Source organism: Micropterus dolomieu, linkage group LG17 (assembly GCF_021292245.1).
Source record: "Micropterus dolomieu isolate WLL.071019.BEF.003 ecotype Adirondacks linkage group LG17, ASM2129224v1, whole genome shotgun sequence".
NCBI classification, from domain to species: Eukaryota; Metazoa; Chordata; class Actinopteri; order Centrarchiformes; family Centrarchidae; genus Micropterus; species Micropterus dolomieu.
In genome coordinates this window covers 908,921-920,986 of record NC_060166.1, presented here as the reverse complement: position 1 = coordinate 920,986, position 12,066 = coordinate 908,921, and the positions used below count along the sequence as shown (strand labels likewise).

At 40.5% G+C, this 12,066-nt stretch overlaps 1 protein-coding gene and 1 long non-coding RNA gene across 2 annotated transcripts in view; one reads left to right on the top strand and one right to left on the bottom strand.

The window, feature by feature from the left end:
- The window catches only part of arnt2 (aryl-hydrocarbon receptor nuclear translocator 2), a 72,794-nt gene that overhangs the window by 21,786 nt on the left and 38,942 nt on the right, over positions 1–12,066 (top strand). Inside the window, exons 3-4 of the mRNA XM_046073131.1 lie at positions 6,348–6,395; positions 10,589–10,802. Of these exons, the coding sequence (XP_045929087.1) occupies positions 6,348–6,395; positions 10,589–10,802 (262 nt within the window). The remainder of the gene's footprint in view (positions 1–6,347; positions 6,396–10,588; positions 10,803–12,066) is intronic.
- LOC123985537 overlaps positions 10,630–12,066 on the bottom strand; it is a 21,697-nt gene continuing 20,260 nt past the window's right edge. The window contains exon 3 of the long non-coding RNA XR_006828699.1: positions 10,630–10,810. This is a non-coding gene — a long non-coding RNA (uncharacterized LOC123985537). The remainder of the gene's footprint in view (positions 10,811–12,066) is intronic.

Below are 12,066 nucleotides of genomic sequence, written 5' to 3'. Positions count from 1 at the left end.
ACACTGAGAAGAGAACAGCTCTCTCTCTGTCTCTCCCTCAGTCACTCAGGTTCGCGGGTCTTTTCCGTTAACGTTTAGGGTTTCTTCAGCTTCAGGTTTGTTTTTTACTTCGGTTTGTAGTACTACTTACTTATTCACCAGTAGAGTTCTGGCAAACGTGGGGTTTGTTCAGACGTGGTGCTTGGTAGAATGCGACTCGCGTTGCGTTTCTTTTTTAAACCGTCAGCTGGCTCTAACCAGTTTTTTTACTTCACGCACTGAGTGTCTGACACTTTCTTGCGGTATTTCATAAAAAAATAAAGGAAGTTGTGGTATAAATAAATTATTTCAAATAATATTACAAATTAAACTACACACACACAAACACTTCCTATGCAAAACATTACAACACAACATCTCTACATAACCATCTGCTATATGTTCATCACATGAGAAATCCCACTGTATCAGCCACCTCCCCCTCCTCTCCTCTTCCTTCTCTGGTCACTGGTGTTCAGCTGGGTGCTGCTAAGGGCTCACATTCCTCTTCACCAATACTCACTGCATTTGCAGCAAAAGCAGCCATTCTCAGCAAACCATCCCCGGTCAAAACAAATTACAGAGATGATTGGTAAAATGATCTGCACTGATCTTGAACCTTTCTCTGTGGTGGAGAGGAGAGGCTTCAAGACACGTGTTGGCTTTTTAGAGACCAAGTATAAGATCCCATCGAGGCACTATTTCAGTCGAACTGTAGTGCCTGAGCTGTATGAGGCAATGAGAGGGGAGTTGGTCCAGTCACTTAAGGCAGCTGAAGGAGGTGTCCTCAACCTCACTACAGATCTCTGGGCCAGCAATCACAACGCACATGCATATCTCTGTCTTACTGGGCACTGGTGTGAGCGTGTAGAGGAAGCTTCAGCACAGAGGAAAGCAGGGCTGCTAAATGTTGGCGTGCTGGACATTGAGCACACATCAAACAACATTCTGTGCTGCCTTAAGGAAAAGATGAGAGAGCGGGAAGAGTCTGTTGGTCAGTCTGTCACAATACGGTTTGTTGTTTCAGATAATGCAGCGAACATGGTGAAAGCTTTGGCTGAATATGGGCACATCCGTTGCGTGTCCCATACGCTTCACTTGGTGGTGATCAAAGCACTGGAGAAGGACAGGCTTGTGACATCCCTTCTCTCCAAAGCCAGGAGCATATCTGGCCATGTTCATCGCTCAAGCAAAGCCAGCAACAGACTACATGAGCTGCAAACACAGTTGAACCTCCCCCAGCACACGCTCATAACAGATGTAAAAACAAGGCGGAACTATACGTTCTACATGCTCCAGCGGCCGGTGGAGCAGCGCAGCGCTGTGCAGATTATGGCACAGGACTCTAACATGGGTAAAGCTCCAACAATCATCTATCCAAATGAGTGGGGGTTAGCATCACACATGCTCACTGTTCTTAGTCCTTTTGAGGAGGGCACACGGGCCCTCTCAAAACACAGCGCCTCCATCTCTGAGGTCATCCCCCTCCTGCATGGCCTGTGCTCCATCATCAGGTCTCTGCATGCTGGTGAGGAATCTGAGGATGAATCTGATCAGTTCATGGCTGGTGATGATGATCAGGATGCCACAGTGGGGCTGGGACAAGATGTTGCAGCTGAGTCCAGGGAAAGGTTAAGCACAGCAGCAAGGAAACTGGCAGCTATCTGAGCAAAGAACTAAAATGGTGTTTCAAACCAATTTTTGCAAACTCCACCTTTCTGCTTGCCGCTCTCCTTGACCCCAGATATAAGGCTAGCTGTTTTCCGAACAGTGTTGATGTGGAGGCACTGAAGAGGACATTACTCCTCAGGATGGAGCTCTGTGACCCCGTGGCTACACCTGCAAGAAACACAGAAGAGACACCTGCCACCAGCTGCACTTCAGTCTTGTCTTTCCTGCAGAAAAAGAAATCGGCTATTCCAATGAGGACACATTTACCATCAGGTGATGTGGAGGCCTACCTGGCAGATGGGGACATCAGCCTTACCAATGACGCAGTGAAATACTGGTCAGGCAAGCTTCAGTGCTGGCCCAATCTTACACGCTTTGCACTGCAGCATCTCAGTTGTCCACCTACAAGTGTCCAGTCTGAGCGTGTTTTTAGCACACCTGGAAATGTGGTCAGTCCACAGCGTGCAAACTTGGACCCTAGCCATGTGAAACAACTGGTCTTCATTAAAGTCAATGCAGATCTGAAAAACGGCGTCGGAATATTTGATCCGTAGAACACAGCCCCCTCCCCTCCCCCCTCTCTCTCACTCTCACTCTCACTCTCACACTCACACTCTCACACACACACACACACACACACACACATATACCTGGTGTGGAAATAAAAAAAATAAAAAAGAATAAAAAAAAATAGAAATCACACTGATCATAAAAAAATTAAAAGTTAAAAAAATAAAGTTATGTTGAGTATGAAAACTCTTGTTCATTACATTTTACTTCATAATTGCAACCGCATGTGTTGTATTCATTGTTGCAAAACTTGTTCTGTATATAGTTGATGCTGTCATGTAAATAATTTTCTAATCAGCAGTAAATATAACAATTTCTGATCAACCCATATCAATTGCATGCTTAAAATAACATACCAGTTAAAGCCCCGCCCATTTCAAGACAACCAACCCACTTCCGGGTTAGGCCCCGCCCAGTCCGAGTACAGCTTATGTATATAAGATACAGATAATTCATATGGTTAACACAGATAAAGATACAGATAATGCTACACTCGCTCATCCCTAACTAACAAATTAACTGTTGCAGCCCTAGTTGGTAGGACAGCGATTTTGAAAAATAATTTAATTGCTATTTTTTTGATTGATATTGCAGTACTAGAGGGAATTATCATAATTATTACATAATTATTCTAATTTTAATTGAACTAAACAAAGATGAGTCAGTGGGCCAATATGATGTGTGGGCCAGGACATCTCTGCAGCACCAGGATATTTAATTTAAAATGGTATTTTGACACACATTTTGGCTTTAACAAATATTGCACCTCCTTTCTGTGAACAGAAAAAAGCAATACAACCAATTGTGTGTTGTTTTGGTCTTTTAATTTGGATGAAGAGGTTTTAGAAAGTGATCTCAGAACTCTATTATAAATGGAACCCCATTTGACATCCATCCATCCATCGTCAACCGCTGTCGCGGGGGGCTGGAGCCAGTCCCAGCTGACATTGGGCGAAAGGCCCCATTTGACATGTTAATGGCATTTTCAGATTCTGCATGAAAGTAGTTAGAGCAGCAATAAAGGAATGAAGGGTGCTTCTTTAGACTTGCTTTTTATCTTTGTGTGTGTGTGTGTGTGAGGGGGGTGCATGAATTCAGTGCCCTTGTACAGGCCTACATAAACATAAATACATAATACAGACCTGAATCTAGGCAATGTGGCAAATAAACATAGCACAGGGAGACAACGGGGATGGTGCTTATCAGTGCCATTGTTGCTTTATTTATTAAGTGTGTAGATGAGCCAGGTTGTAGTTGAGTAAAGGTCCCAAGGTAACAACAGACACAGTCATCCTCTCCATTGTCCCTTCATATATAGACAGTGTTCCCATGATGCATGAATCCAGGTCAGGTAGATCATGCATGCAAACTGAGAATAACATGCACTTAAGCAATCAGGTTACTGTCGACATTCTCCAATAAGCTTATTTCTTAAATGTAGGACCCTATGAAATCTGTTTTTTTTATTTGTTTTTTTTTAGTACATTTTGTCATCAGAGTGTGAATAAAATTTTAACAATTCAATTAGAAATGTAAAAAATTACCCGGATGTGTTGCCAAGATGGGGAGAGTGTCACGTTTGCTGGGTGCGCAAAGCAGGAGAGAGCCCAAATGCACAACACTGAGAGCAGAGGTCTAGTTCCTGGGTTTATTAATCCAAAATACACCAGGCATGAACAAAACTCACAGGTACAGGAAAGTGGTCGGTTCGGTCATGTTCTGTGTTCTTCTTTACATCCAAACGGTCTCACACAGAGTGTTTGTTTGGAGTAAAGCAGCCGTCCTCCTGATCAACCCTGAGCTCCATCAGAGTCTTAACGTGATTATAGAAGCTAAAGTTTAATTCTGTTTCCTCTGTCTGTCCTGTCAAGTTTATTACTGCAGGTTTTTTCTGTTTTGTCCCACGGTATTTGCTGTGACATTACTGCACGGATGGAAATGTTTAAATGACTGACCGCAGCCTCTCTACTCATCAAAGTAAATCATTAAAGAAAACACTCATACATCAATATAACACACAAGAAAGAAATCGTCTGGAACGCTACAGGGACCGGTGGAGGTGGGGGTAAAACGTCCATGCAGATGCTGGTTTCTAAATCTGATAAAATAATTAGTTGGTGGGGAGGGGGGGGATGATTTATGCGTATAGGCCTATATTAGTTGCGTTAATGTCCAAGCCGATCTGTGCATCACACCAATTCAGCTGCTATAATCGTGACAAAACAGCTGCTGAAGTCAAATTATTAGGCTGTCATATCAAGCAGAGCATTCAGCACTGATCTGTTTCATGTTTTAAAAGCCTAATAGTGCCCAAGTAGTCTGCACGTCATTCCAACAGTAGAGTCCTGTGATAACAGCTGTAATTGGGGCTGTATGAGATAAATGTTACTGTGTCATTTTGTAAAGGGACTGATGATGAAACGCTCATCTGATCAGGCTGAGGGCTGTAATGATCTCCTGTTTACAGACAAAAGGCGCACCGCAAAAAAATGGTAGGCCTAGTCTGCTGTGTAGCCTGGTGAATGATCCAACAGATGCTATAATGTTTATTAGAACCTCGAGATGTTTCTACATGTTATAATGTTGACAAACATGTTTCTGGATTGTGAAGAAATGATCTGTAGTCTTTAGTGCCAAAAGCTGCTCTGCTGCTCTGACAGAGATCACAGCTCTAACAGTGTGAGCTCGCATCTCGGGTGGGCAGGACTAACATGCGCCTCGAGGAGTAGAGGATCGAGGAGTCGAGGAGGTGGAAATGAGAAGGGCCCAGAGGGACAGCTGGGCAAAAACAGAGAGACTGGCAGGCAGGCAGGCAGGCAGATTACTGGGGGAACAGACAGAACACATGTTACCAAAATATCTACCAAAAGAATCTAACCCCAGACAATAACAAAAACCTATGTAAACAGACACCGACCAACTGTAACACAGGGATCAAAACAGACAAAACCTAAACGAGAACACAAGAACTAGAACACAGGCAGGGAGTTGAAAACAACATAACGGGGCAAGGCAGGACTGAAACTAGGATTAGACAGAACACCAGACAATTACAGAATAAGACAGGAACTAAGGCAAGCACAGATAATAACCAGATAAATAATAACCCAGACTAAATAACAGATACCGAACTGATTAATAAGTAAACGCACAGTGAACTAAACTCAACAGATGACGGAACTAAAAAGTAGATAAAAAAACCAAAACTCAGAATCAAGAACCAAAACCCAGAAACAGAGAAACCACAAATTAAAACACAGAGAAGGCATGGCCAAAATAATATAACATTGACAACCTCAGGACAGGACTGTGACAGTGAGAGCCAGAACTGCACTTTTACTGCTCACCGGTACATAAAAACTACATGAAATAAATCTAATAAACATCGCTGAAAAAGTTTGATAACTTTGCACCAAAATAAGGTTTAAAAAGCGTTTTTCCCGACTGGTTATAGTTCTACTATGCATGCGTCACCACTTCCACGCATGCGCAGTAGAAGTAAAACAGACCCTCACGTCAGTGGAACCACACGATTGGCTGAACTAAGTTTCCCGCTTTGGCTGTTAAAAGCAGACAGTTGGCTTTCTAGTGGGAGCGGCGGGATAACTGCCATCTATGCCGTTACAGGCTTTCCCCATAGACTTGTACTGAGGATGTGATTGAGTGGCATGTCTCCTCTAAATTGTCTCTGGCCTCACATACTGTCATACTGTAATGTTCTTTGTACAGTGTCAACACAAAAATGGTCTTATACTTCTTCGTTTACTGTTAAATCAAACAATGCAGCAATAATCCTTATCAGATATTTGTATACTGTCCTGTTTATTGCATGCTCTTGAATAGTTTTTCTCAGGTGTATTGACCCACCCACTGCTGCCCACATAAACATGTTGACCTATTGGTTTCTTTGTCAGCAGACACAAAGTTGTCACTCTGTAGCAGCAGAGCCAAATAAAGATCAACTCCTTGTTCCTCCAAACCAATTTCTACTGTCTACCGCTGTCTGAAGTTATTTTACCAGATGGACACACATGGAACTTGCTTCCTTACTAGAAGAAGTAACTGTGTTTCCTGTGCTTGTTTCTCAGAATGGACTTTGATGATGAAGACGGAGAGGGACCTAGCAAATTTTCAAGGTGAGAGACCACAAAAAGCGTGTTGATCCTGTCTGAATGTTTTTTAGAACTAGTTCATAAAGATCACACTGTTTCTGTTTCAAGCTATCCTATGGTACGATAGATTAAAATGAACATATTACAAATGTTAGATAAATTTTTTCACTGTAGTCTTTGAATTCAAACATGGGTTAGTAGTACAGTAGGCAATACTTTCTGGAACATCAGTTCTCCTGGGTTTTAAATTGGTCTGAATGAATTTCAGGTAGCATTAAAAAGGACTTGAACAGTCCACATTTGTCTTTGACAACCCTACAGATACCCTATTTTCATAACAAACATTGTGCTGTGTGGACACTTCATGACTTACTCTTCATTTCCCTCCATCAAACATACAGCACTCCTTTATGTATTCCTTTTTTTAAAGACGGACTCAAGTCTTTCTCTGTCACTGCATCACAACACATTTAATTTATCTCTACTTATTTTCCTTTTCTTCCTCATGTTGTGTAGTGTGTACAGTAAGTGCTTTCTTTCTGGGCTGACAACATGGCAGTGGATTTGTTTCTGCTAAGTTGAATGGTGACAGTGTAGAGGAGGAGCTGCTCTCTGCTGAACACAGGAGGAACTGCACTCTTAATAATGGACTGCAGGATTACTTGTATGATTATTTGGCTACAGGGAAGCTTTGTATTTGTACTGTGAAAGGGTTTACTCCTGTTTTAAACACTTTGTGCATATGTCATTCCCATTAAATAGACAGTCCACTTCTGTTTCCCATAGCGAGGAGATTCACCCTGCTTCTCAGTGTGTGACAGAGACAGAAACTGAAATATAAGTTGACCCACCCACAGTGTTTTTGGGTTGTTTGGGGGAAGGGATTGTGGTGCACCTTTTAGGCTGTACCATCAGCAAAGTTACATGACAGGTGAGAGGGGGAAGCTCAGACACAGCAGGACTCTTCTGTACACCAACACTGTGAAACTCCAGGCTGTAAATCAACAGGATATCATACATTACAGTTTCTCTGGATTCTAAGAACATTCTCAGATTTCAGGCCCAAATTCTTCAGTTTAGTGATATTTGACTATATTTATGGGGTAAATCTGGTCATTTTAAACATGGACACTTGTACATATGTTGGGGTTCAAATGACTAATAGATACAAAAAGATTTGGAATTGGTGTAGAAGATGTCAGCAAGCAGCTGCGAAATGGGCTGCAATGGCTGCTGTCAAAAGTACACCAACTAAAGGTTCAGATTGTTATTCTGTGTCTGACAACATCATGGAAAAGATCCCTACAGAGATACACATTTTTCTTAAAGAGTAAGGTCCTTTCTTTTAACAAGAAACAAATGTCTCGCTCTGAAGTCTTGTGAGAGGTGAGTTGTTGCAGGAAGGCGATGGTGGAAACATTAGTCAGAGAGACATCTTAGTTTTCAACAAAAAGGTGCATCTCTCTAGGTTGCATTTCCATAATGTTTTCAACCACTTTTTTGTACCTACTAGTTATTTCGACCGCAACGTATGTGAAAATAAGGCTCAGGTTTAAAAATACAGATACCACTTTAAATATAGGAGTGACTCCATCCTTTTCCATCCAGTGACCCTGTTTTTAATGGACAGGTTAAGTAAACAGACTTATATTTAAACTTTATAAAACTGAATACTGAAGTCTGTGATGTTGTGATTCTGTAAGAAATGGTTCTTCTGTGGAAGCAAATAATAATTTTGATAAAAGACTGAATTGTGAAATTTAAAAGAGTGCTGAAATCTTGTAGTGGTTAAATGTTGAAATTGCATATGAATGCATTGAAATATTTGACTTTAATAACCACCTATTTGAATTTATGTGGTTTGAATTCTCTTACAAATTTTCAGTAGGTCATTTCAAATGGTGAAATTTCCAAAATACGATTTTAGGTCTGACACAAAGCTCTCAACACAAGATCCACATACCAGCTTTTTCAGGAGCTTTCAGCACCTCATGGCCTTCATCAGCAGATGAGTTTTGTCCCAGTCATACTCCTGTTCTGTCACTCATTTTCACCAAACGCCGTTGGTAGCCTGTTTTTTTTTTGTCCAGGTTTGCCCATGTTGTTACCATCAAACTTTGAACCATCTACTTTCATGCATTAATATGTGACAGCCATTGCATGTAAGAGGTACGGATAGTGATGCTGCTACATGATGCTTTTCATCTGTATATATGTATATTATGTTACATGCTGTGTCCTCTGTTCTCTTTAGGTATGATGATGATCAGATTCCTTGTGGAGATAAGGAGAGATATGCCAGGTAGGCCTAGCCAGCTGAGGTCACAGAGGATTTTCAATTGACACAGGGATCATGGATCAGGGATCAGGAAACATCACTTACGAATCATTCATTTGATCTAGCTGAGAGGCAGAGCATCTAGGAGAGAGAGAGAGAGAGAACCTTGTATCAAAGCAGCAGTAGCCTACCTTAGAAAGAATCGAAAGCAGAAGGTTACCATAGTTATTTCACCATAGATACAGTTTTATGAAAATGCTTTTGATGGTAGACCCTTACCGAATACAGGAATATAAATAATTAAGGAATGGGCACATATTCTGACTTTATGAGTTCATGACCGTAATGTAGAAAGTAACCGACCTATTGTTGCATCGCAAAATTCTGTGGAAAAACAAAAAAACAGCAACAGCTCGTCTGTCCCAACAACCTTAAATGTCAAGAAGTTTATTGGATAAATGTGGAAACAAAGCCATCAGTGGTGTGGTGATACTTGCTGGCTACTTACTTCTGGACACAAAGTGGGTGAGACAGTGCCAAAAGAAAGACTGATGATGTCTATAGTTTATTATAAATGTGAGTAAATAAAGATGGGGAATACAACAAACTCAGTTCATCAACTGAAGCATCACCATGCAGAGTAAGAACACGCTTTATTTATATCATGAAATACTGTAAATTTAGATTGACTGTTATGAAAAATTTTTGTGGGGTCATTCTTTTGCCAACCATATGTGTTAGTCTGTGAAACGGCTAAACATGATGCGTCCTGCCTGATGGAGCTGCTTACACAACTAGTGTTTCATTTGGATTTTACCCACTGATGATAATAGCATTTGAGAAACACTTTTTTGGGGCCTTTGATTTATTTATTTTGGACATCAAAATTGCCCAAACTATTAGCCATTGGGACAAAAACTAATTTGCATCCTCAGAACTGTGTCAGTTTGTATAGTAAGGGTCTGCAGGGAATTTGTCTCAGACTGTGACAAATAGGTGCAATGTTTTTACAAATACAGCAGGCGCTTCTTAAAGCCTTTTTTGGCATAAGCTTGTGTCCCTCCTGGCATCTGAAGGAAAATTGGATTTAAAAGACCTTGCTGGCGGACCTACGGTGTTGTAAGAAGTGACTGGTTTGGCTGATTAATCTGGTCCCTTTGAGATAATAATCTTTTCTAATGGCTAACACGTTCCCCCATCCTAAATGACAGCAGATCTAATCTATAACCATTACTGGCTAGTGTTATATATATTATGTAATGGTATGTATGTATAGAATAATGCAGTCGAATGATGTTGCTTTTCTGATGTCGACAAACTGAACGCTCACCCTTAAATACCACATTCTGAAATCTACAGCATAACCCATTTTCTAATTCAAAGTTCCATCTAAAGCAACATGTTACTGGCTAAGATAACCATGTAGGCTGCATTAGATTGTACTCTGTATGGAATAATAAAATTACTCATGACTTGTCTTTGTATTTACATTGGCGTTATGTATCTTATTATCTTATTATGTGTCTTGCTCTCTAAATATCTGCATCGGCTAGTGAAAAGCCCATGTCTGTCAACCAGTAGTTGTAAGCGCTTAATTTTCCCTCAGTGGAAAAGTGTAGTAATGCATCTCAAAATAAAGGGGCAGTTGACATGAAGTTGACAAGCAATTGTATTCAACTGACAGTTTATTACAGACTCCAGACAAGAGTGAGATGTAATGGTAAAATCCCTCCTCTAGCATTTAAATTTAGACAAACAGATCACAAGCTGGTAGATTATGGACATTGAAAAAAACTGTGGTAAACCATAGTCAGCAGACTGGAGAGGGAGAGAAATCATGATTCATCATAGCTGTTGATAATTGGTTCAAGCAAGGCAGTCAAGTGGTTCCTGGTCTGTAACATCCCCAAGTGTCTTACTGCTTTTCTCTCTGTTTTAGAGAGAACCACAGTGAGATTGAGCGACGCCGGCGCAACAAAATGACCCAGTACATCACTGAGCTGTCAGACATGGTCCCTACCTGCAGCGCCCTGGCCCGAAAACCTGATAAGCTGACCATCTTGCGTATGGCTGTCTCCCATATGAAGTCCATGAGGGGCACTGGCAACACATCCACTGATGGGGCCTATAAGCCCTCCTTTCTCACCGAACAGGTACTGTCCTGTAGAGACCCAGAGCAAACAGTTTGAATTACAATGGCTTTGTCACTGAAACTGAAAAATGCTTTAATATTAAAGTAAAAAAATGTTTCTACAAATGGATCTTCACAAAATAACTGTGGAACCACTTTGAAAGGCCATCTGGAGAGCCAGAACCTCCCCAAAAACTGGGACTCCCTAAATGAATGTGGGGAAATGTTTAGGTGGGTTTTGATACCAAGGTATTATGTTTACATGCACAACTAATAACAAAGATAATCCAAACTAGTGGATTAAACACAATATGCTCAATGGATAATGTAAATCTTCTCTCCAGCTGACTTATTTTTTTCAGAATATTTATGCAAGGGGTCGGCATGATGAAGACATCCAGTGTGCCAGCAGCGTTTGTTAATGCACATCATTTTATTTTTAATTTAAGCAGTGTTGGTCAGATTTTAATTGAAGTTTGACCTTGATAATAATAATTTTAGACGTATGATAAACAGTGCTGAAAAAATCTAATTAATTACAAGTTTTGTAACTTGGTTTTTAGTTTTGTAATTAATAAATAGAATGATTCAAAATGAATAGCATATATTGATATTTGCCATGATAAGCATTTAAAATATTCTAATTTATATAGATTTTGGTAGATGACTGCATCAATCAGAATCAGAATCAGCTTTATTGCCAGGTATGTGTACACATACGAGGAATTTGACTCTGGATTGTATATTGCTCACAATGTGCTTACTCATACAAAAATACAAAATCACAATAATAAAAATCAAATCAAATCAGACAGAATTCTGTGTAGACAACACAAATATACACACTATGAACAAAAACAATATAGACATATTGACAAGTAGTGCAGTGAGCAGAGTGCAAAGGATGCAGGAGTGTGTACATGTCGGAGGTGGATGTGATGTACAGGTACATATACAGTACATGTACACATGTACACAGTGCAATGAAGCATAGTGCAAAGGATGCTGGAATAAATAAGTAAGTATTATGTGCAGGTGTTATGAAGTTGAGGTAGGTAGATTAGGTATACAGTATCTACAATATGACGATATAACAGTATGAAGAGCTCTGAAATAGAGAATGGTGAATAAATAATAAGTGTTAGCCAGTAAACAGGTGGCTGATTAGAGACAGAGTTACTGGGTAATTGCACAGGAATTGTTCCTGACACACTGAGTCAGAAATCAGCTGTTCATCAGAGTGATGGCTTGTGGGAAGAAACTGTTCCTGAGTCTGTTGGTTTTGG